Here is a 26,199-nt window from a genome sequence, read left to right on the forward strand (position 1 = left end):
CAAGTTTATGCCTTTGCCTGGTCATTTCTACAAAATTTTTTCAACAAACTTTTTTAGCATCAAATTCCAAATTCAAAACGTTTTCTCTTTTTTTTTTCTGTCAATACACACTCAAAAGTCAAATGTACTCTTTATTCATTCGAATAAAAAACCATGCTATCAATCAAATTCGATTCCATATGACTTCTTTGGTCCGGAGTTAGAAATTTTTGGCCAGAAAACACCCGCTCCACACTGACTTGCGTCATAGGAAGAGCAGAAGCAATCTGGCATGGTTTCTGGATCAACTCGGGAAACAGCTTTATTCCGTCCAAAACAGTTTCGCACTTCGAATTTCCATCATCCTTTTTCTTCCTGATCTGTTGAGCAAGCTTTGGCAAACTTTGAATAGCCTCTTGGAATTTTTTTTCCTCCGATCGTTTATGACTAACAACGTCTTGGCTGCACTGTTCGCTTTTTTGCTTCCGAGCATGTTCCATTCGAATTCGCATCCTTTTTCTGGGACTCATTTCCTTGGATTCCTCTTCATTTTTCAAACCGCTTCCAGTACTCTCGCTAGAGTCATTTCCATGACGACCAATTCCACTCCCCTCAATTTCAAACTTCTTTTGCTCATTGAGCTTTTTCTGGATCTTCCACAGAGTGTCTTCAGCAATCAACTGAAATATTGTAAAGCATTTTTAATGTTTTTAAATTTCAAACAAATTATAATAAATCATATTCTTGCAGTGAGGAAAGTAGAATGTCAAAAAGTAAAGTTAAACGAAACTTTATTTTGAATTTCATTAAAAGTACGTAACTTCAAATTCCAATTTTCGTTTAAAAAAATAATAGATTGAAAACTGAGATAAAAACCTGTTGCTCTTCTCCAAGAAGGCATTGATATTGCATATCTACAAAGACAGCAGCACAAAAAAAAAGGATTATAGAACAAAAGTGATTCCCGATGCACCATTGAATCCCTGATATTCTTCTTAAAATCAGACGTCTTGAATTCACCAGAAACTAGCTCCTCCTTCAGAGTTTCCCAAATGTAAATAAAGTTCCCAGGCGTGAGATCCTGACTCTGGAATTGTTGAGTTGTGACTGCCGATTTCTCAAGGATTTTTGCAAGTTCCTCTATTTGCTTACACTCATAATTTAGAAGCGTAAAGTCACAGGTTTTAAATTCCGCTTCCAGTGCATTCAGGACATCATGCATCTTAAGAAGTCGGTTGAGTATGTTGAATGTACCAGACCATCTGGTTGCATTGTCGATTATTGCAACCTATAAATTTGAGAAATTTGAGTAACTTTTTTTTTAATTTAAATGTTTTCAACATTCGAAAATGCATAATTGACAAATGGTAAATTCAAACTCAAGTTCAGATTCTTATTATATTCATTTAAACATTTTCATTTATTGTGATTTGCGATTATATTGTATGTACCTTTTTAGTTTTGTGTTGTTTGCAAAATTCATTTGCTTTCGACGTTCGACAAGCTTTTGCTACATCTCGAGCTTTGCCAACCAGAGACTTAATGCCTCGTTTTTCCAAGCCGTCTTTAACAGCCAGCTGCAAGGTGTGAACACCACAACGTTGCAGATTAAAGGTGTTCATGTTTTTCGATATTTTGTTGAAGTAAGGCCTCCGCTGTTCAAACACGTTGTCGTCAGTGATTTAGCATCCGGCAGATCACCTTCAATTTCAACCTCAAGTTCTTCTTCGATTTCGATGCCAAAACGTTATGCCAAATTGTCAGTCAAAATCTTGATTCCTTCACTGCTGAATAGGTTAAAGGGAACGCCGTTTTGAAGAATCATCATGTTCATGCCTTTCTTGAAGTCATCTTTCGAAATTGTGATGGTAACTTTGTTGAGAAAGCAATCGATGGGTGCTTGTACTTTTCTCGTCTCACTAGTCGAACCCTGATTTCCTCCAAAAACGGATGAGGTGCGTTTCTTTTCCTTTTCGGCCAACTCTTTCTTCAGTTTCTGCTCTCTTGCCTCAACAATTTTTGTCAAAAGTGTTGAATGTTTATTGACAAAATGGCGTTTCATGTTGGCGGTGGTTTTTTTTTTCCGTTTCTCTTTTGCCTCGTACTGCATTTTGCATGTTGCACCGCAAAGTTTGCCGACTTCCTCCCCTACACTAACGTCAACTTGACAAAAAAACACCTCGTCCTCTTTGTAATAAGCAAACCATTTCAGTTCATCACATAACCTCTCGTCTTCTACGTTATCACTCATGGTTGCAATTTACAAATAATAGAAATAGCGGAAAAATTCCAAATATATATTCAACTTTATTTAAATGGGAGAAGAAAAGAAAAATACAAGATTATTTTTTGGTCATTGAATAATTTTGAAATGAAAAAAAAAATGACAGAAGATAAGAATAAATATGGCACTTCATTCATTTCACAAGAATAAGAATTTAAAAATACAATATAAGCAAATATATGGTGGCGGCCATTTTTTTGAGATGGCATTTTGGACTCATTTTATTGTATACGAAATGATTTGTTAGAGACTTTGCAGTTTTTTGAATGAAGTGCAGAGGTCGCCAAAAAAATGTCTCAAAAAATATTCTAAAATTAAAAAAAAAAAAGAAACGAAAAAAATACTAAAAAAAAAAAAATAACAGGTTCTTAAATAAAATAATAATACAATGACAAGAACATCAGCAATAGCATGTTATTTAAGAAAAAAAGGCAATAACAACTTTTATTTATATAAACAACTATAATTTATAAAAATTTTACAGGTATAAAGGATAGGGTCAAAAGAAAAGATAAGGTCAAAACGACGTGAACAACAACTATTGAGATATATAACACCGCAGAAACTTATTATTTATGTCTTGGAGAAATTCCTTGTCTTTTTGATGAAAAGAGCTTCACTTCCTTTTTTTTGATACGTTGTCTTGATTTGCAGAGGGAAGATAATTCCATGATATAATGGATTGATATTTAATGGAATTAATGCCATACTTAAGTGTTTGCTTTAAAGGTATTACAAAATTGTTACCTGACGCTGATCTAAGATTATGGCAATGACTCTTATTAATAAATTTAAAATAACTATCCAAGCTTATTGGTTAGTTTTATTTATTTTTTTATTTTTAAACATCTTCGCTTCCAAAAATGCTGCAAGCAACCACTAATAAAGTTGGAAGTTATTGGAAGAGAAAAGATGAAAATAGTAGAGCAAGACAACGATTCACAGATAACTTAAAGAATTGCAAATTATATGAATCAGGAAAGCAAGATGAAGGAGCAAATTTCGAAGAACTGATGTTCAAGGAAAAAAAAAGACTAATAAGAGTTTTTAGAGCACTTAGAAACACAGAAAAAAAATCAGACTTGATTGAATGACAAGTAACGCCAGAATGAATTTTAGTAGATGGCACAAGAGATGCTAGCTCTTTAGAGCAGTGGCCATAATAATATTTGTAGAAAAGAGAAAGAAAAGCAACATTATGACGATGTGATAATGGTTGAAGGTTGGCTGCAAGAGCAGGTTCAACTATGTTTACAATACATTATTGCACCTTTTCTAAAAAAGAAAGGGCATCATTAGAAGATCCGCCCTAGATATGGCAACAGTATTCCATACAAAGCCAGATTTGAGATTTATAGAGATAGAGAATAGAATCCGAAGTAAGAAAGTGTCAAGCTCGATAAAGAGATGCAACCTTAGCAGATGCTAATTTTGCAACTGTTTTGATATACGGTTTCCAAGTAAGATCAGATGTAAGAATTAATCCTAGAAGATGAAGAGTAGATGACTCATCGAGGACATCACAATTCAAAAATATAGGAAGATCTAAATTATTGCGATAACGATTGGCTGAAAAAAATTGAGTTTTATCTGTTTTGAAGTTCACCAGCCACTGTGAGCCCCATGCTGTAGCAGAAGTGAGATCCTTTTCAAGCTCAAATGCCCTCCAAGCAATCAGAGAGTGTTGGTTTCTTATCGCGACAAGAATAATTGGTAGTATCATCAGCAAACAATTCCACCTTAGATGTGAAAATATCTTGTAATAATAAATGTAAGTTAAAAAGACTATAGGGCTAAGGATAGAACCTTGAGGAACCCCTGAAGTTACAGAATAAGAAGAAGAGTGCTGTCCATAGAGGATAACTTTTATACTACAATTGGAAAGGAAGGATTCAATAATCTTAAAGATGTTACCAGATACACCATAAGAAGAAAGCTTATGGAGAAGACCAGCATGCCAAACTTTATCAAAAGCTTTAGAAATGTCAAGAGCGATGGACTTAACCTCTCCACCTTTATTTAATGCACAATAAAACCTATCGGTTATTACTGTTAGCAAATCAGCTGTAGAACAAGAAGAGCAAAATCCATATTGATGGTCAGAAAGTAAGTTATTAGATTTAAGATTAGAAATTAAGTGTTTGTTAATTAAAGATTCAAAAACCCTGCTTATGATAGGAAGAAGACTAATAGGACGGTAGTTTGACGAATCAGATAGCTCTCCAGAACTTTTGAAGATAGGGATAGCAGATGCCGCTTTCCAGCAGGCTGGAAAACAAGACTCTGATAAGCACTTGTTGAATAGTTTTGAGAGTATAGACGACAGCTCCAGAGAACAATTCTGCAAGACAATAACAGGTATGTTGTCTGGGCCACAAACTGTAGAAGAGTCTAAGCAGGAAATTACTTTAAATACAGAAGCTGGAGTGATACGAATGTCAAGCAATGGATCAACCTGTTTGTTGGCAATATAAGGTAAAACACAACTAGTGGAATCAAGAGATGATATTGATGAAAAGTTTTTAGCAAACAATTCAGCTTTTTCATTAGGTGATGTGACAAAGTCTGAACCATACAAGAGAGATGGAATTAAAGATTTACCCTGATTATTAATACTATTAAAGATTCTCCAGAAGCCACGAGAGCCTAATTTTTGTGATGAAATACAAGATATCTTGACCTGAGAATAACGGCCTTTGGCTTTAGACAAAACCTTTTTACAATGGTTCCTAGCAATAGTAAACAGACGCCTGTTTTCTGGAGAATTGTCTTGCTGATAGATATGGAAGTAACGGTTTTGATTGGCAATCGCAGCAGCACAGTGTGAAGAAAACCATGGAGGAAAGTGAGGAAAGTTGAGTTGAAAAGTTAACTATTTGAGTTAGGGATTGAGAAAGGTAAAAGTTGTGGACTTTAATGCCTGCAGAATCACTGACACTAGAGCCAAGCCATTCAGTGTGATGAGCATTAAAGTCACCGACAACAACAATATATATATAACAACAATACCTGATGGATAAAGGGAGAGGTCTTGGTCAATATGATCAGAAATAACAAAAGGATCAAAATGGTCAATATGATCAGAAATGATCAAAAAGAGTGCAGTCTTGAGATGAAGGAGAGCAATATAGAATAAAGAGAAAGGCGATAGATTGAAGTGGTGCTAAACAAAAGCACATGAAAGAATAGTCTGTGGATTCAAACCTAGTTTCACAACAAATGGGTGAATTCTTATGAATGTAAATGCCCAGATCAAGCATGTGACTATTGGAGTCTTTACGAATTAAAGGAAGATAACCATCAACACTAAGATCGCAAGATAAGACAGCCGAACTCAAATTAGTCTCACAAAGAGTAAGTAGGTAATGGTGAACTTTTCAAGACTCAACAAAAGAAAAGTTACTTCGAAGACCACGAATATTAGTGAATTATAGGTTTAGAGAACTTTGTGAAGATGATGGTTTTTTGTGTTTTAAAGTTTTTGGTACTTTACTCATATTTAAATTTGTTGAAGAACTTGACTCAAAGCATAGATAGTACTCAAAACAATGTCTAATATCCCAAGCAACTGCCTCATTACTAATAATAAAACATAAGACGTAATAAAGGCCTCCAAATGCTGCCTCCGCAATGCACACCAAAAGTACAAACAGGGACACCATCCATGCGCAACATGGCACTATTAATACTTTGATATTTTTCAGCTGTTGATGGAATCAGCCTCTCTGAGAGCTACCACAGAGTTCGGGAAGCCTGACTACCAGCAGGCCTCAGAACCATAAAACTGAGAACTGAGAGCCCACATTAGATGATAACAAAAGGAGTTGCCTTGTCATAAAAACAGAGACACAAACAAAGCCAATGCATTGAGTCAAGAAGATCCAGCATTCAACATCCTAAACTGGAAACAATGTATTAAAAATACATCTGCGCCAGCCTAATAGATGAAGAAGCGGTGCAAGGCTGGTCAACAGATAGAATCTGTTTACCCCTTAAGTTTTTGCCTAGGAGGCCTTTTACAAGACAGTAGCCTGATGCATTTAACGTCTGCCCAAGATGAGTATTTTTTTCGAGACATCATCTCCAGCCTTTATTTAACCAAGAGCCCTTAGGCAGGGGGTGTTTCAAGTCAGAGTTGGCATCTCCTAGCCTTTGCCTAAAAAGGCGTATCCTTCAAGGCAGCAGGACATGAAGCAGATTGTACTGGGTTACATGTTACCAGTAACAGAATAACCTGACCTGACAGTGAAGCAGGATAATCTGACAGTGAAGCAGAAAAAGATCTAATACTCGAATTGAATTGCACAAATGTGGAATTTGATTGAAATATTAGATCTTTTAGCTTCATAATTTTCGAGAGATTGTAGAGGAATTTAGAGTTGAATCTATTAGATTAAAAATGAAATATTTTAAGTGATTTGTTTTAAAGGTTTTCTATGATCTTTGTATACTTTGAATGATTTTGCCAACATATCTGACAACCATAAAGCATATGTGAGTTAAATATAGCATACCATATATATATATATATATATATATATATATATATATATATATATATATATATATATATATATATATATATATATATATATATATATATATATATATATATATATATATATATATATATATATATATTATGTAGCTCATGTACCTACAAGTTGTCTCATAGCTAACAAAATGCCTGATCTTTGCCAATATTCCATTTGCACGGATGAGTTTAGGCGCAGTCTGCTTCAGTTGGTGTGTGAAGGAAAGGTTTTCCTTTAATATTATTTCTAAATACTTTATTTGACTACAAGATTTAACTTTTGGCCACTGATTCTGAAATAAAAATTTTTATAACTTTGTACAGAGTGTGGTTTAAATAGAATTATTTCAGTTTTTTAGCATTTAGGGTTATTTGATTTGATCTTAACCATTGGACCAAGCAGACCAAGTCGTAATTAAGGTGTTGATTTTTTTTAAAGTGATTTTTCAGTTATTAGGACATTAGTGTCATCAGCAAAATGATATGTTTTTAAGACTATAGTGCATGTGTTTAGGTCATTAATGTAGATAAGAAAAAAGGAGAGGGCTAAGATTGGAACCTTGGGGAGCACCTACAAATATTGATTTGGTATTAGAAGAGATATCGGAAATTCTAACAAATTGAAAACATTACAAGAGGTATGACTTAAACCATAAGGAAGCAACTCCTCTGATACCATAATGATGTAACTTTAATAACAGAATTCCATGATCCACAGTATCAAATGCCTTCTGTAAGTCAATTAAAACCCCACAACTAATGTTTTATTGTTTAAAGCTTCGCATATAGTTTCGGTGTGTTATAGTTTTATGTGTGTGCTATGAGTTCTATGTGTGCATATAGTTTTATGTGTGTGCTATGAGTGCTGTTTAGTACAATATTTTTTGCGAAATCCAAACTGAAACTTATATAGACAATTGGGCTGGCTAAAAAAATTTCTTATTTCTTACAGATTTCCAGCAGTTTATTAATATTGGATAATAGTGATATTGGTCAATAATTAAGATGATTTGTGCTTGGGCCTTTTTTCAAGATTGGAATAATCCTAGCAGTTTTAAATAGGTTTGGATTTAAATGATTCATTGATTATAGCAGTTAATAAATAACTTAGTTCTTTTGATGGTAAGATAAGTATAATGTTGTTGGGACCTGTGCTCTTTTTTGAATTCATTGTGGATAAGTAATCTTTTACTTCTTGTGGTGTAACTGGGGATATAAAATACGAGTTTAGATTACGGTTTTTTAGATAGAGGCTAAAGTTATTGTCAGTATTAGTCTGATTATTTAAGAATAAACTTTCTTTAGTATTACTATTATTTGATTTTATACTTATTATGTTTTTTATTCCAATCCAAGTTTTTTTGAGGTTATTAACATTTTCATTAAAGTATTTAGAGTAATATTTTTTTTTTGAGACATGAGTTAGGTTGCTTATTTGGTTTCTGTAATGTTTGAATTGGTAGAAGAGTTCCAGTTTTAAGAGCTTCTGTTTTCATTTAATGTACTTTTTATGAAGTTTATTCTTTATAATTAATAATGCCAGCAGTTATCCATGGTTTGGATGAGGTTTTTTTTCTTTAATGATAGACAGTACAAAAGGTGCATGGTCAAGTGCCTTATTAATTAGTTCTAAAAATTTTGAGAGTGAATTATTAATGTTTTTTTAAAGGAGAGTGAGGCTGGACCTGGAATCGTCGAGATAAGACAAAAGGTTCCATGCCAGCCTGAATCCACGAAGTTATGTAAGAAGCAGATTTGTCAACAGGAAGACGAAAGATTTCTACTCAAGGGCCATCATGAAAAAAATCATGGAAAGAATCCCAGTCAGCTTTAAGGTAGTTGTAAGAGGTTCAATAATAGGGGGATTCAGGTGATGAAGAAGAATGAGATATTAGTTTTAGAGAGATCAAACTGTGATCAGAAGCACCTAAGGGTGAATATGGAGAAACTGAACACTGACTAGGATCAGAAACAAGACATAAGTCGAGTAGAGAAGGTAAATGGTTCGGGTTCGGGTTGTCTGGAAAGCAAGTTGGAAAGTTGACTATTTGAGTTAGGGATTTAGAAAGGCAAAAGTTGTGGGCTTTAATGCCTGCAGAATCGCTGATACTAGAGCCAAGCCATTTAGTGTGATGAGCATTAAAGTCATCGACAACAACTACACTAGCTGATGGATAAAAAGATAGGGCTTGGTCAATATGATCAGAAATAACATCAAAAAGAGTGCAGTCTTGAGATGTAGGAGAGCAATATATAACAAAGAGAAAGGCGATAGAGTGAAGTGGTGCTAAACAAAAGCACATGAAATAATAGTCTGTGGATTCAAACCTAGTTTTACGACAAATGGGTGAATTTTTACGAATGTAAATGATAACCATCAACACTAAGATCGCAAGATGAGACAGCTGAACTCAAATTAGTCTCACAAAGAGCAAGTAGGTCTGGTGAACTTTGCAAGAGACAAGACTCAACAGAAGAAAAGTTACTTTGAAAACCACAAATATTTTTAAATGATAAGTTTAGAGAACTTGGTGATGATGATGGTTTTTTGTGTTTTATAGTTTTTGGTACTTTATTCTTTTTTAAATTTGTTGAAGAACTTGACTCAAAGCATAGATAGTATCAGAACACTGTTTAATAGCCCAAGCAATTGCCTCATTACTATTAATAAGCCCTAAGCCGTAACAAAGGCCTCCAAATGTGGCCTCCGCAATGCACACCAAAAGTACAAACAGGGACACCATCCATGGTACTGGTACATGCAACATGGCACTGTTAACACTTTGATATTTTCAGCTGTTAATGGAATCAGCCTCTGTGAGAGCTACCACAGAGTTTGGGAAACCTAACTACCAGCCGGCCTCAGAACCATTAAACTGAGTTTTAGAGCTGTACCCTCATTAGGAAATAATAGAATGAGTTGCCTAGTCATAAAAAAAGAGACACAAGCAAAACCCATGCATTGAGTTAAGAAGATCCAGCATTCAACGACAAATTTATTTCAATAAATGACAGAATTATTTTAATAAATGTTGAATCTAATTATTTTGGTTTGTTTATTTGGAGATCAGTTCTCAACTTGAAGTTTAGACCTAATTTTATATATAAAAGAGTTTCTCCTTTATTAAAGTATGAATCGGTTTGCTCAAGCAGATAGCCATCTAAAAATTATATCAGTTATTGTTATCGTGTTTTTTGTAGACATGTTTCAGTTATAGCAATAATAATTGGTTTGCTTTTCATGAGAGAAATGAGACATTTAAGGTAATCAATGTGATACGTTAATGATATATTAACATGTAAGTATATTTCAGAACCTTTCATAGTGTTGTTTAATGATGTTGTATTTACAACTCATATTATAACTTTTGACATTATCAAGGTTTTTAAAAAGGTTTTTGAGGTTTGATGGTGCAATGTATACAGATTCACATGATGGTTTTTTCGGATGCCAAAGCCTGTAACATCAAATCCTGTCCAAGCCTGTAACATCAAAGTAAAAAGTAGTCTATTTAAATAATTTTTTTAAAATTTTTTTGTTAATCTTTTTTTCTTCCGCAAAAGTCAATTTTCAAGTAAAATTCAGGTTGTTTTTCTGTTTGTACAATCAAAAAAAAATTCGCCTTAATTTGTGGTTTCATCAGAAAGGTGAATAAGCTCTTTTAAAGTATGCTAAGTTTTGGTATTAATAAGAATACGTCACGTTATTTCGTATTGTCCCAGTTACAAATTGTGAACTGAAGTTCACAATTTTGTAACTTTAAAGCCACTCATACAAAAATATAATAGTTGACATAAGTGCAAATAGTAGTGTAAGTGCAAATTGGCATAAGTGCGAAATTCCAATTTGCACTTACACTATTATTTGCGAATTTATTTGGTGCACTTATGCCAATTCGCACATATGCCAGTTCACACTTCTGTCAATTTTTGCAACTGCTTCACACTTATGTCAATTCGCACTTTTTCAATGTTTGCAAATTTGTCTGGTGTAGGCTAATTCCCACTTATGCCAGTTTTTGTAACGTTTCACACTTATGAAATTCACGCTTATTTAGTCTCCCACCTAACTTGCCTAATAATCATGGGCAATTTAAGTACAAAAATGCTCCCCATTATTGATATAAAAAATATAATATTATTTTATGCCGCTTAACTGCAGATTTTATGTATATATATACACACACATATATATATATATATATATATATATACATATATATATACATATACATATATATATATACATATATAAATATATATATATATAAATATATATATATATATATATATATATATATATATATATATATATATATATATATATATATATATATATATATATATATATATATATATATATATATATATATATATATATATATATATATATACTTATATAAGTTTTTATAAGATTCTTTTTATGACAAAGTTCAAAAGCTCATTTTCGACAATTTAAGATTAAAGAGGTTTTTTTGTAAGTCGACAACTTTTAAAGCATAATTATACTGAAATAAGTTTTTTTTATAAGTGACTGGTATTTATGTTTTCTAATATTTATGTCCAGTTTACAATGATTATTAATTTTAGTTTTGAGATATTAATTTTTTGTTGATAAAAAGTAATAATTAATAAGCAGGGGATCAAAAAAAGCTTAGCGTGGGTGGGAAAATTTCCAAATACTAATAAAAGTTCCCTCCCCAGCATTAAGCACCCTAGAGTAACTATTTTAGACTCACCATCATCTGTCCATCAATGTATGTAAACATTCTTACTTTTTATGTATATGTTTATATGTTTTTATGTATATGTTTTCCATGTATGTAAAATTGTATACACATATCTAATTCTGTCAAATTAAAAACTTGAAAATAAAAAAACAACATACTTATAGAACTGAGTAAATCCAACGGTCCAACGCTCGAGTTATTTGGCATTGTAACAACTAACGAAGACCACCCACTGCCTAAAGTGGTTTTTGCAACAACCTCCATATAATAACTACGGTTAGCTTTTAGATAAATAGGAGAAGAAGCTTGCTTGTCAGAATTGCTGTAAAAGAAAAGAGAGTTTAAAGTTAGTATTGACAATTAAAAAAGCAAACAGCTTGAACAGTTATAAACCAGGGTTTCAGGAAGCCTAGAGTCAGATTTAAAAATCTGAAGTTTGAGCCTTGCTTTAACTCCAAAGACGTCACTGGATCAGGAAATCCTAATAATTAAATATTTTTCCTATGACAGTGTTCTGTGATAAATGACTTAATTTATACAGTTTTTTTTAATAAAAATAAAAACAAAAACAAGTAAGACAAAAAATGATTTTCTTCTAAATGTATGAACTATAATATAATGAAACTACACAAACTAAAATAAAGTATACATTATCCAATTCTTGCTTAAAGAACTCCAATTTTGAGAAATGATCAATTTTACATTTAGAGGATCGTTATCAACACTTAGATAAAGTTGGCACATAGCATTACATGTAGTGTAAAATACGTAGTTTCCAGACTGTGGAGGAGCAAACCACCCACGTGCCTTTCTTCCTGAGTATGAATTACTAATATCTTGATCAACCGTTGTAATAATGTTGTGGAAGATGGAATTAGTTAAGTTTTTTCTTAAATTTTCCAAATCAGCTTGAACGTTTGAAAACGCTTCACCAAGTATTCCAGGTGAATCTAAAATATAACAATATATTTACAAGGTATTAACTTTGCTAAAAATATATTTTTTTAAATAGTTAAATACATACTTTTATTTATTGTTACTTTTTACATAGCTCCAATATGTACATTTTTTATTAAGTATACAAAAAATGTTTAAGTATGATTTATTTAGGTTCTTTCCTAAATTATCTATACTTAATAATCTCAAGATTGCTAACTTTATTGGTTATTAGGGGCTTTAAAAAAGACAACTGGAGCATAACTACTAGGACAACCTTTAAAGATCAATTTGTGAATATTGTTAACGGGAACCTTACAAAACGATCAGTCTTTGCAGACATTATGAGAGCCTAAGTTTGAGCACAATTTTAGCATGTTAACCTGTGCATTCTTTTCTCTGGATGTTTCAAAGTAAAGACAATATTGTAAATAATTAATAATCTCTCCCTCTCTTTCTTACTCTCCTCTCTCTCTCTTTCTCTCTTTTTCTTTTTTTACATATTTTATATACATATTTAATATATTAAATATGTATGTAAGATATGTAAAAAAATTACAATTTCACTTATTACATTTTTTACCATTTCATTCATTAAATTTTTTAAGGAGAAAAGACTCATTTCATTGTCTATGGTTGTATATAATAATGCACTTTGCTTGATATTCAACAAGCCACCATGGAGCAGTGCTAGTGAATTATTTGTGAAATATGGTGCCCATTCACTTAATATTGTTATTCACAAGCAACAATACTCCTCACTGTTACTGCTGCAGAATAGTGAGAATCTCATCATAAAAGCTTTTGTTAACTCAGACAAGTTCTTGCAGTCTCTAATGATGTTTAAATGGAGAGCTGAGTTATATTTATAAAACTTTATTTTCTTATCTTTATTTATTTATTTATTTTTTCCTTGGATTTGTTTATATTCAAGTGCGTTAGTCTTTGTTTTATTCTAATCCACTTTATTTTACCCAATGTATATTTATTACATTGGGCTTTGAGCCTGCCAATAAGTTTGATTGATTGATTTACATTTATATTTCATATAATACATAACATTTTAATCTTACTTTAAAAAAATATCTCATAAATATCCTACTAAATTTTCAGTGAACTTATTCGTTATTCCTTAAAACCATCTTAAATTAAGCTCATACCAAATTCAATATCGGGGACCTTTTGTTTGAAAAATATTTCTTCATATTTTTAATGCAAAACAAGACTTTGTTATACATTTTCGAAATGCACTTTGGAAAGTATTAAGGCTGATTCAAAACGGTATTTACTAACCATAGACTTCGACATACTAGATTTAGGTACGCGAGTAAAAAATTTAAAATTGTTTGAATACTATAATGTTATATATCATTAGAAAGAAGATTATTACAGTATTTTAAAGGTGAAAAAATTATCAAAATTAAACAATTGGTTCAAAATTTATGACGGTTTAAGTACCTATTTTTCTATACATGGATTTGTTGAAGAAACTGTGGTCAATATAATGTTTTTCATCACTTCAATTGTCATAACTTTGCCAATTCTTTTCGAAATACAAATATCTTGGTGTCAAAAGATAGGTGTAAAAGTGGGCTACAACTTTATGTTAAACTCTAACCACCGGGTGTATCGGATAGACAGAGGGGGGACCAAACCACCACCTCGCCCGTATAAAACTGAACACTTTTTTCAGAAAAAAAGTTTTTTTTAAAGACATAGATTAGTAAATAAGTAGATTTTTTAAAAAAAGTAGATTTTAAAGACATAGAAAGTAGATTTCAAATATCTTTTTTAAAAACAATTTAAAAGGTTTCGAATTAAATAAATCATTTATATTATGGAAATTTTCCTTAGCTTTTTTTACTACTTGTTTTCCTTTTTTGTTTTATGTTTTTGTTGATATTTATTAATCAGCCCTAAATACTTATTTATATTACATTATTTTTAATTAAACTTAACGCAATTTTCTGTGATTGATAACTTTCACGATCTCTTGTCTTTTTTTATTTTTTTATAATTATTCCGCTGGAAGATTGTTAGCGAAAACTTATTTTAACTTATTTTATTGTTGAAATTGCTGCAATAACTAACTTTATTGCTATATACTTTAGGGTGGTTCAGACTAAGGTGAAACTTTTATTTAAGCTAGAGTGGAAGCTTTTAAAGTGCGCAGACCCTTGTTTTATATGTAAGATTTTTTTTTTTGGATTTAAAAAAAGTTTAAGGGTGGCACACGCCCTAAAGTATTTTTCTTTTTTTTAAACCTTTTTCAACATTTTTTTGACCCATGTGCACCACCCTTCAAGATTATTAAATTTTTTTTTTTTTTAATGAGTAAAATGGTTCTTGCATAATACTCAATGAAGTTTGTTATACTCATACTTATACGCATAATACTCAATGAAGTTTTATAACTAAGAATATTTCTTTGCTTTTTTTTTTATTTTACCAAGAATATTTGGCATAATTTTTTATTTTATTTAACTGAACTATAACATAATTGTAACTATATATTTTTTTTTAATTCTAAAAATTAAAAAAAAATATATAGTTAAAATTATGTTATAGGGTTTTTTTATTGTTCCCAGTCACCAATTACCTCATTTTTTTTGCGTAGCATCCTTATTCCTTATCTTTATGAAAATACTTAAATATGGAGTTTTCTTCATGGTTCAAAGTTGCTTAGCTAAAACATCAACAAAAGTTGTCTACGGCCATGATATATATATATATATATATACATATATATATATATATATATATATATATATATATATATATATATATATATATATGTATATATATATATATATATATATATATATATATATATATATAAATATATATATATATATATATATATATATATATATATATATATATATATATATATATATATATATATATATATATATATATATATATATATATATATATATATATATATATATATATATATATATATATATATATATATATATATATATATATATATATATATATATATATATATATATATATATATGAGCGTGAATGTGTGCTACTATTCAATTTTACCTTTTTTATAATAGGTTATATTTTAGATGACTCCACCCAGCAAACACTGGACGTACAAAAAATGTACAATGTACGTTCAGTTTACGTTCTGAATGTCCTAGACCATTTTGGAACCGAAATATTTTTTTTGAGTCAGCGCAGAACGTTCAAAAGACGTCTAATTGATATTTGTATATTCGATTTCGACCTATAGCGTTTTGTTCCAAGGTGTTCGTCAAAACTGCAGTGGCCTTTTACTAACAGACAACTAACGTCTATTTATGTTTATTAAGTAGCGTAGCTTTCTTTTAGTTAGGAACTTTTTTTTTCTGTGAGTTCAGGAAGTTCTCGGTAATCTTCTCTCGGAAGACATCCTTCTTGTCCCGCAAAGGCATTCTTTGCAAAAATGACCACATAATGCTTGAGGTTGTCAAGACTGGCATTTAAACCGCTATCCATATATGACTTAGAATCGCCTTAGTCTATTTGAGGCCAGAGTTCCTGAAAACGACGATACAGTGCTACACTTGGAGCAGATGTCGGACCAAACAATTTCTTAAATACGTCTCCACATACCACCTCAAGCACGTTATATCTACATGCAAGCCAGAGTTGATCTTTGCGTAACTTCTTCTTTAGTAAAGCACAAGATTTATTTAAACAACCTGCGTTAGATGCAGTTTTGTTGAATGATATTCCAGCAATCTGCTCCGTCAGACTCCACTCCAGTAAAGTTGCAAATGTTGATTGTGCCACCTGTTATCCTGTTCCCTGTCCAATTTTGGGGGTGGCAAGAAGTTTCTTGGGATGATAACCTGTTACCAGAATTGCGATACGGTCTTCTTTCTCTGGTCCACAGAGAAAGAAGACTGTATCTGAAAGTAGTTTACTGTCAATATGGACGACCATAGGGCTATCAGCAGCAAATGAAGCCTTCATCCTGTCAGCTTGATGGATTTTTCTGCTTCAACGAATACAACTGGTAGACAGTGGCAGGATAGTTATATCTTGGTTGCTGAAGGTTTGTGCTGCTGCTGTGAGAATAAACGCAGCTTTTCTGTCGCTGATATTTATACGATCCGGCACTGCTGCAACCTCAGGTGTTATAACATGCTTAGCCGCTTCTTTTTCACGTTTTAGAGTCTTATTGAAGCTGACCTGTTCTTCCCCAGATCCCTCCTCTTGAGATGATTCAGCTTCAGAACTGCTGAACAGACCTGTTCCGGACGAAGTTGCAGATTCAGCAGCACTGTTCTTTCTTCTTTTTTGGCTCGTCGTTCTACCTCTTTGGACACTCTTTTCGCCTTACTTTCTTCTTTCTTGGACAAGTCGGTATCCACACCACTCATGGCGTATTTCTTTTCAGACTGCTGATCAATCAAAAACAGTTTATCTTCTTCAATTGTAGTCAAGTTTATGCAATCGTGGTGAGAAATATAAAACAACACGTTGATAGACTGCTCAAATTCTGCTTCTCGGACCATTTGCGCAACAACTCTTCTTATTTATTAAACGGTAAACGTCTGATAAATCCTCAAATTTTCTAATTATATTTCTCAGTTCAGTCTTTGGTACCATTGCTTTGGTCCAAATTTCACATAGCTGTTGAATTGCAAGTTTGAAAGCTTCTTTTTGTGACAGTTTTTCATTCTTATGATAGTGAATAAACTCTCAAAACTTCACGAGTCGTTGGCAGCCTTCGACCGTCAAATGTATCTTGTGGCTCACCAATTAAGAAAATAGTACGAACTGTACGTGTTACAGCCATTGTTATTATTTAACCTTTACAAATTAAGCAACTAAACGTAGATCAGTATTATTCATTAATTTTAAAAACAATGTCTAGTACTTTATTTATAAATTGAAAATTTAGAAACTTTTACATAGAGTGAAATAAGTAATAAATATTAAATACATAGAGTATTTAATATTTATTACTTATTTCACTGCATAGGGTATTTAATATTAATAAATGTATTGTGCTATTTTTTAAAATAAGTAAGTTTGTTGGAATATATTTGGAAACAATTGTTAATATTAAATAATAGTATTGCATAGCATAAGCAATGCATAAACTCGTAAACCGGTATTCTCTACAAACTTCAGGTGCTTTGAGGCAGCACTAAACATAATAGTATCCCAAAAGTTATATATATATTTCGATGCCTATAAGAAAACAATATTTCATATTGTTTTCTTAAAAACAACGTAACTATTTTTAAACAAATTAGTAGTTTTGGAATTTTTAACTTCATCCGGAAGTTTGTTGCAAATATTTACCACCTTATTTAAGAAAAAGTATTCTTCTTAACGACATTTATTTGTAAGCTGTTATGTTATTCGTTCTTTATTTATTCTAACTGCACCTGCTGGCCCAAGACATTTGCCGGACTGAGACTTTTTTGGAGGGTGGGTCCAGGATGTAGTATTATGACTAGTGCTTTCCTTAAAATACTGAATTGCATCTACCCATGTGCTACGTGCTTTGATTGATTGGATATTGAGTAGGGCTAGTCGATCTTCATATTTTTTTCCCCTTAATGAATTGCATAACTTAGTGGTTCTTCTTTGTACTCGTTCAATAACTTTTTCATCGACTTTGTTGAGTGGAGCCCATGCAGGCTTTCCATACTCAAGGTGAGGTCTCACAAATGTGGTATGAAGTGTTTTAAACACTGAAGGGTTCCAGTATCTAAACGTACGCTTGAGTAAAGCTAAGCTGCATTAGCTTTAACTGCTGCATGTTTTGATTGAGCTGACCATTTTAGATCGCTAGTTATTAAAATTCCGAGATCTCGCTCTTGGTTGGTAGACAATAAGTATGTTCGGCTGTTATCTTGATTTTGTATGCTAAATTTGTGGTCATAGATTATTGTTTTGGACGATTTTTTTATCGTCAATACTTTGCATTTGCTTGCATTAAACTCCATTTTCCAATTACCTGACCATTTAGCAACAGCATCAAGATCTTTCTGCTGCTGTTCAATGTCAAATTGATTTTTTATTATATTTATTAGTTTGCTGTCAAGTGAACATTTGACAACATCTGGCATGTCATTTATGTTCATTATAAACAGTAGAGGAACTAGAACAGATCCTTGTGGCACATCACTCTGAACTTTTATCCACTCAGAGTAGTTTTCGTCAACAAGAACTTTTTGTTTTCTGTCCATAAAAAATGCTTTTAGCCATCTCAGTAGTTCACCTTTGAAACCATAGGCCTCTAATTTGACAACTAATGCTTCATGAAAGACTTTATCAAAGGCTTTAGCAAAATCCAGATAGATTATGATTGCGTAAAGGCCACAGTTCACTGCCTCTGATGTAATGTCTATTGTCTCTAATAAATTTATAACACATGATTTTTGTCTTACGAAGCCATGTTGATGCTTAGTGATTAACTTGTGCTGAACCAGGTGACTCATTATATGTTTTTTCAACAATCTTTCTATGATTTTACATATCATGGCTGTTAAAGATATTGGTCAGATGTATATATTCAGATGGGTCGTTTTTTTTACCTTTTTCTTTATATATTGATATCACATTCGCTTATTTCCAATTTTTAGGTACTATACCTATTTCAAATGATGAAACTATCAGAAGAGAAATTGGCCAAGCTAAACCAATGGCACACTCGTTGAGAACATAAGGACTTATACCATCTGGGCCAATCGCTTTGTATTTCTTCAAAGCACTCAACTCGCCAAAAACTGCAGTTTCATTAAGATCAAATTGATCAATCTTGCATACCTGATCAGTCCTGTTTGGGAATGTAAACTTGTTTTTGTGGTCAATTTTAGAAAAAGCAGACTGAAACTGTTTGTTAAGACATTCTGATTTTTCAAGCGATTTTGTTAGCTCCATGCCGTCTTTTATCAAAGAGGGAACAGTAAACTTTGCTTTTTTTGACTGAAAATATAGTTGTATACAACTTTTGGATTAGATTTTAAAAGTGAAACAAGTTTTGATTCATAGCTTTTTCGTGCAGCGACTATGTCTTTTTTTAACTGCTTGCAAGTTGCTTTGTAGAGTGGGCTAAAAGATAGATGAGTAATGGGTGAGCTGGCTAGCAGTTTTGACCAAAGGTTAAACTTCTTTTTTGTTAGATTTTTAATGCCTGTTGTGAACCATTTTGGTTTTGATCTCTGTTTTTGAGTTTATGTTGCTTGATTTGGTACATATTTAGCTAATCCTTCTTTGTATCGAAATTCAATGAGTTGGTTTATCATAATGGGATTGTTTTTGAACTTTTCAAATTTTTTCCTCAATTCTGCATCTGCAAAAAATTTGTTTAGATTTTTATAATCGCCTCTACCATAGTTTCATTTAGTTAGTAATAACACCCTGGTTGGTGAGATTGATGGTTCAAACAAGAAACTCCATATAAAAGTGCAATGGAAATTATTTTTGATTGAGATGCCAAGAGATGGACCAACATTGAGTTCTATAATTCTGGAGGGGCAGTCAGTTAGCACCAAATCAAGAGTATTATTGCCAAAAGTAGGTTTCGTGACATGCTGTGCAAGAGCTGCAGTGTTGACAGATTCCAAAAAATTAGTGCTTGACATTGATGCATTTTTCTTAGTGCTGCCACCAGCTGCTGTCCACTGTATTTCAGGGTGATTAAAATCACAAATTATTTGTAACTCTATACCTTTTTTTTGTTATATTTGCAGCAGAAATTAGGCTTCAATTAATTGTTCTGTTGAGTTTTATGCTTGCAGATGGCTCTCGATAAATACATCCAAAAAGGAATTTTTTACTTTTGTGAAATATTATACACCATACCTGGCCTTGCATTTTACTATGAAGCTCAATTGCATTAAAGTAGGATGCTTATATATCTTGTCGTATATAAATTGCAACGCCACCATATGAATCAGGTCTGTTGTCGTTAAAAAGATTGTAATTTGGTAATTGGAAGCTGGAGTAATCACTGAACCAAGTTTCTTTGATTGCCACTATCATAGGGGAATTTAATGTTGTGACAGTTGCAGCAAGAATGTCCATTTTATTACAAAGCGATAATGCATCTGTATAGATACATGTGATTTCACTTAAGGCTGTATAATTAATACTATTGCTAAATTTTTTGTTGATGGTTCTGGAGATTGTGTTTTTGTTGCAGATAGTTGGCTGGACATGCTTAGTACTACACATTAAGTTGTTCATTAATTGCTAACAACTCTGCATATTATCTTGATGGTTCTGGTGTTGCACAGGTTGAAGCACTTGTAGACCTTTTTGTAAAAAGCAGTGAGATTCAAACTCTGAAAGATATCTCTACATATATCATACATATATATAAACATATCTATACATATATATATATATATATATATATATATATATATATATATATATATATATATATATATATATATATATATATATATATATATATATATATATATATATATATATATATATATATATATATATATATATATATATATATATATATGTATGAATATATATAGGTAGAACATGCACAAAAGTAATGACAAATCAACTACAGGTTTGGATTAGGGCAGCAATTTTTTTTTAAAGTATAAACATATAACAAAAAACAAGTGCCACCAAAAATAAAAAAATAAAAATTTTTTAAATGTAATAATAATCAACCAAAGAAATGAAAAACAAAACATTTTAAATATAGAATTTGACTAGATGTTATTCTTTTTGAATTCCTTTTCTTATTATTAAACCATATATCTTTTATAGACATATACTTTGACAATATTGTTGCCTTGTATAACATAACATTACGATAAAAGTTGTATAACACTTTTTGTCTTCGCATATACAATGTATATTTTCATTGAATATACAAAGTCAATAATAGATTGTATACACAAGTATATTGTCCTATGAAAAATATATTCTTTCGAAAAAAATTAAAGGTTAAAAAATATTTTATTTTAGAAATAACTGTGGCAATAACAATAATTTTTCTAAAATGTATTGATTATAAATAGTATTTTTATTTAACGATATTGTTAGTGAAGAGAAATTATTACTTGTAATAAATGGCGATGTTATAATGGTTGGAGGTTAGCTGTAAGAGCAGATCCAACTATGTTTACAATGCATTTTTGCATCTTGTCTAAAAGCGAAAGGGCATCATTAGAAGATCCGCTCCAGATATGGCAACAGTATTCCATGCAAGGACGGATTTCAGATTTATAGACATAGAGATTAGAATCCGTAGTAAGAAAGCGTCGATCACGATAAAGAGATGCAACCTTAGCAGATGATAATTTTGCAATGGATTTAATATTCGGTTTTCAAGAGAGATTAGAAGTAAGAGTTAATCTTAGAAGATGAAAGGTAGATGACTCGTCAAGTACATTACCGTTTATAAAAATAGGAAGATCTAAATTATTACGACAAAAATTGGCTGAAAAAAATTGGTTTTATTTGAATTAAAGTTCACCAGCCACTGTGAGCCCCATGCTGTAGTGGAAGTGAGATCCTTTTCAAACTCAAATGCCCCCTCTAAGCAATCAGAGAGTGTAGGTTTTTTATCACGACAATAATAAATGGTAATATCATCAGCAAACAATGCCACATTAGGTGTGAGAATATCTGGAAGATCGTAAATGTAAATTAATAAGAGTATAGAGCCAAGGGTTAAACCTTAAGGAACCACTGAAGTTGCAGGATATGAAGAAGATTGCTATCCATCAAGGACATCTTTTATACTGCAATTGGAAAGAAAGGAGTCAATAATCTTAAAGATGTTACCTGATACATTGCAAGAAGAAAGCTTATGGAGAAGACCAGCATGCCAAACTTTATCAAAAGCTTTAGAAATGTCAAGAGCGATAGCCTTAACCTCTCCTCCTCTATCTAAACCACAATAAAACTTATCGTTTATTACTGTTAGAAAATTAGCTGTAGAAGGAAAAGATCAAAATCCATATTGATGATCAAAAAGTAAGTTATCAGATTTAAGATAAAGTGTTTGTTTATTAAAGATTCAAAAACCTTGCATATGATAGGAAGAAAACGAATGGGACGGTAGTTAGACTAGTGAGATCGCTCTCCAGAATTTTTAAAAATAGAAACAACAGATGCCGCTTTCCAGCATGCCGGAAAAGAAGACTCTGATAAGCACTTGCTTATCAGAGTCTTCTTTTCCGGTTTGAAATAGTTTTGAAAGTATGGATGACAGCTCCGGAGAACACTTCTGCAAGACTACAATAGGTATGTTGTCTGGACCACAAGCTATAGAAGAGTCTAAACAGGAAATCAATTTTGATATAGAAGCTTGTGTGATGTCAAGCAATGGATCAACCTGTTTGACAGCTTATCAAATAGAATGCAACTAGTGGAATCAAGAGATGATGTTGATAAAAATTTCTTAGAACATAATTCAGCTTTGTTTTTAGGTGAGGAAACAAAGTCTAAATCATATAAGAGAGGTAGAATAACAGATTTGCCCTTATTATTGATACTGTTTAAGATTCTCCAGAAATCACGAGAGCCTAATTTTTGTGATGAAATACGAGGTTTCATGACCTGAGAATAGTGAGCTTTGACGTTAGACAAAACCTTTTTACAATGGTTTCTAGCAATAGTAAACAGACGTCTGTTTTCAGGAGAATTGTTTTGCAGATAGATATGGAAGTAACGGTTTCGATTGGAAATTACAGCAGCACAATGTGAGGAAAACCATGAAGAAGAGTGAGGCTTGACCTGGAATTGTCCAGATCAAGCCTCACGGAGTTATAGAGTTGAGAGAGGGTTATAACCACTATAAAGTAGCCTCCTCATCTGTAGTGGCCTTCTTGGCCTTAAGGAGGTGAATAATAAAAAAATAAAAAAAAAATAAAAATTATCGAACCAACTAAATCACCTCCTTCTTTTGCTGATACGAATTTAGTTTTTATTTTTCCACAAATTGCACAAGTTCGTTGCATATTTCTATTGTTTTTACTCACAACATTTTGTAAGTTTAGTGTATTTGTTTGTTTTTTTTCTACATTTGAGAAAGAAAATTTTTATATACATAGAAAAAATGATTATATGTATTTTTTTTATATAGAAAAAATCTTAAATAAATAAAAATGGATATTATAGATTTGTCATGGAATGCGAATAACAATAAGATAAATAATAATAAGTTGTTTCCTAAGAGTGTAAGAGGAATTATTGTTGGAAAGTCGGGTTGTGGAAAAACTGCTTTATTAACGAATTTACTTTTGAGACCTGGTTGGCTAGACTATAATAATTTACAAGTTTTTGGAAAATGTCTTTTTCAACCAGAATACAAAATATTAAAACAATCTTTTGAAAAAAATTACTAAAAGTAATTATTCTTGAACTATTTAAGTAACAAGACAAATAATAAAATAACAATAAAAAAAAAAAAAATGCAAACCCTGAGCTTATAAATAAAGACATTTCAAAAAATTTAAAAGAGGAAGACATAGTAATGTAGATTGTTTCTATCTTTCACAAAATTATTTTATGTTACCTAGGCAAACTATACGAGAAAATACAAATTTTACTTGTTTATTTCCACAAGATTCAAATAATTTAAATCACATTTATAATGATTATGTTTCAAGTGATATGTGAAAAGATGAGTTTAAAGATTTTTGTAAAAAGGCTTGATCAGAGCCTCATGGATTTTTTATTATAGATCTATCTTCTAAAAGAGATTATGGAAAGTATAAAAGTGGATTAAATTGTTTTTATATACCAACTTGTTAATTTTAAAAAAATTACTAAGAAAATAATTTTTATAAAAAATATAATGTTATATATATAAAAAAAAAAAAAGCATATTATTTATCAGTGAGCGGAAATAGCAATATTATAAAAACTATGTTTGCTCAGGAGCTAATAGAAGGGAGATAATAGGACTATTATTCGACTTAGAGAAGACAAAGAATATGAAATGGCTCTAGTTAGTTTAGAGACATAGTACACTTTTCCTAATATTAATCCTTCAAAAAACAATTTAAGATATAGCGCAAATAATGGATCAACTTGGAAGGATATAAATATTCCAGATGGATGTTATTAAATTGATGATATAAATAAATATATTCAATTGATTATGACTGGAAACGGTGATGCAAGTTCAGGAATTACAAATATTACAATTCAAGGACATAATAATACATTAAGATCAACTTTAATTATTGCAACTGGTTTTAAAGTTGATTTTATAACTTCAAATTCAATTAGAACTGTTTATGGTTTTGACAGTGGAATTCATTCAGCAGGCTCAAATATATCAACTAATATAGTAAACATATTAAATGTTAATAGTATACGATTAACAAATGATATAATAGGATCATTGTATATAAATGGAGGAACTGATAACGTTATATATTATTTTTTTCCAACTGTAAGTCCAGGTTATAAAATTGCTCTAGAGCCGTATAACTTAATTTATTTACCAGTAACACTAAAAACAATATCGAAAATGGAAAATAAACTGCTTGATATAAATGGAAATCTTTTAAATTTACGAGGAGAAGTAACTATTACATTTCATATAAAAGAAGTAAAGATATAAATCGTAAAATTTTGTAATTCTAATAAAAATTATTTTTTATATTATATATAAAATGAGTAAGTATACTAATATTAAAATATTAAAATGTATCGCAAGGGCAATTAGAAAAACTTAAAAATTGAAGATGGTTATGATGGCAATTGAAGATGGTTATGGAGCTAGTATTAAAATATCACATTCAGATCTTAATGGTGAGCATGTATTAGCTGTAACAGATTATCAATTGAATAGAATTAAAAGAGCAAATAAAAAAGGTAAAGGCTTAATAATTTTTAAGTAAAACACAACTAGCTCACAATTCTCAAATAGAGGGAGGATTTATTGGAGCACTATTACCTTTCCTTGGTACAGCTGGAAAATTTTTATTATCAAGCGTTGCTCCAGCACTTGCGACAAGTTTATTAACAGGAGTAGGTTCAGCACTAGATCAGTTAAGGTTGATAAAATTGCTGGAAGGGGTATTTTGTACTTAAAAAAAAATGGAAAAGGTGTTAAAATGACAGCTGCAGGAAATGGTTTATATTTGAGACCATGGAGTAAAGGAGGTTCTGTAGGTGATGGATTGTACTTACGCAATGGAATTGGATATACATGAACAAGATCAGGTTTAATATTAGGACCAAATTCACCATTTGCTAATATTCCATTTTTGAATATGATTCTGCGATTTCTTGAAATTTTTTTTACATTGCATATAAAAAGAAATGCCAAGAAATAGTCCTTCATTACATAAATTTATAAACAAATATATACCACATAAACCTCTAAAAATACTTCTTTATTCTAAGGTACACAAAAATTTAGAGCAACCTTCAGTATTAATAGATGAGAATAAATATTAAATATTTGCACAACACGACATTACAATAAAATCTCTATCACATCAATATATTCTTTTAAAGTTTGGTGTAATAGTTGATAAAGATGTTGCGTTAGTTTCACTAAAAGAAAAACTTAAATTAAAAATTTTAAGTTTAATAAACTCTGTAATATCAGAGACTGTTGATGATGTTGTAGTAAATGCTGTTAATAATTCTGATTCTGATGTATTGATTAAAAAAGGAGATATAATAAAACTTTCAATAAAATATATCCAAATCTTCCAAGTGCGCCTGATGAAGAAAATAAGATTATTACTGCACATGCGTATCGCCTAAAC

The 26,199-nt window shown here is 31.3% G+C and overlaps 1 protein-coding gene across 1 annotated transcript in view; it reads right to left on the minus strand.

The window, feature by feature from the left end:
• The window catches only part of LOC136087405 (uncharacterized), a 72,684-nt gene that overhangs the window by 28,639 nt on the left and 17,846 nt on the right, over nt 1-26,199 (minus strand). The window contains exons 3-4 of the mRNA XM_065810121.1: nt 12,177-12,477; nt 11,686-11,849 (exon numbers count right to left, since the gene is read on the minus strand). Of these exons, the coding sequence (XP_065666193.1) occupies nt 11,686-11,849; nt 12,177-12,477 (465 nt within the window). The remainder of the gene's footprint in view (nt 1-11,685; nt 11,850-12,176; nt 12,478-26,199) is intronic.

Source organism: Hydra vulgaris, chromosome 11 (assembly GCF_038396675.1).
Source record: "Hydra vulgaris chromosome 11, alternate assembly HydraT2T_AEP".
Lineage (NCBI taxonomy): Eukaryota > Metazoa > Cnidaria > Hydrozoa > Anthoathecata > Hydridae > Hydra > Hydra vulgaris.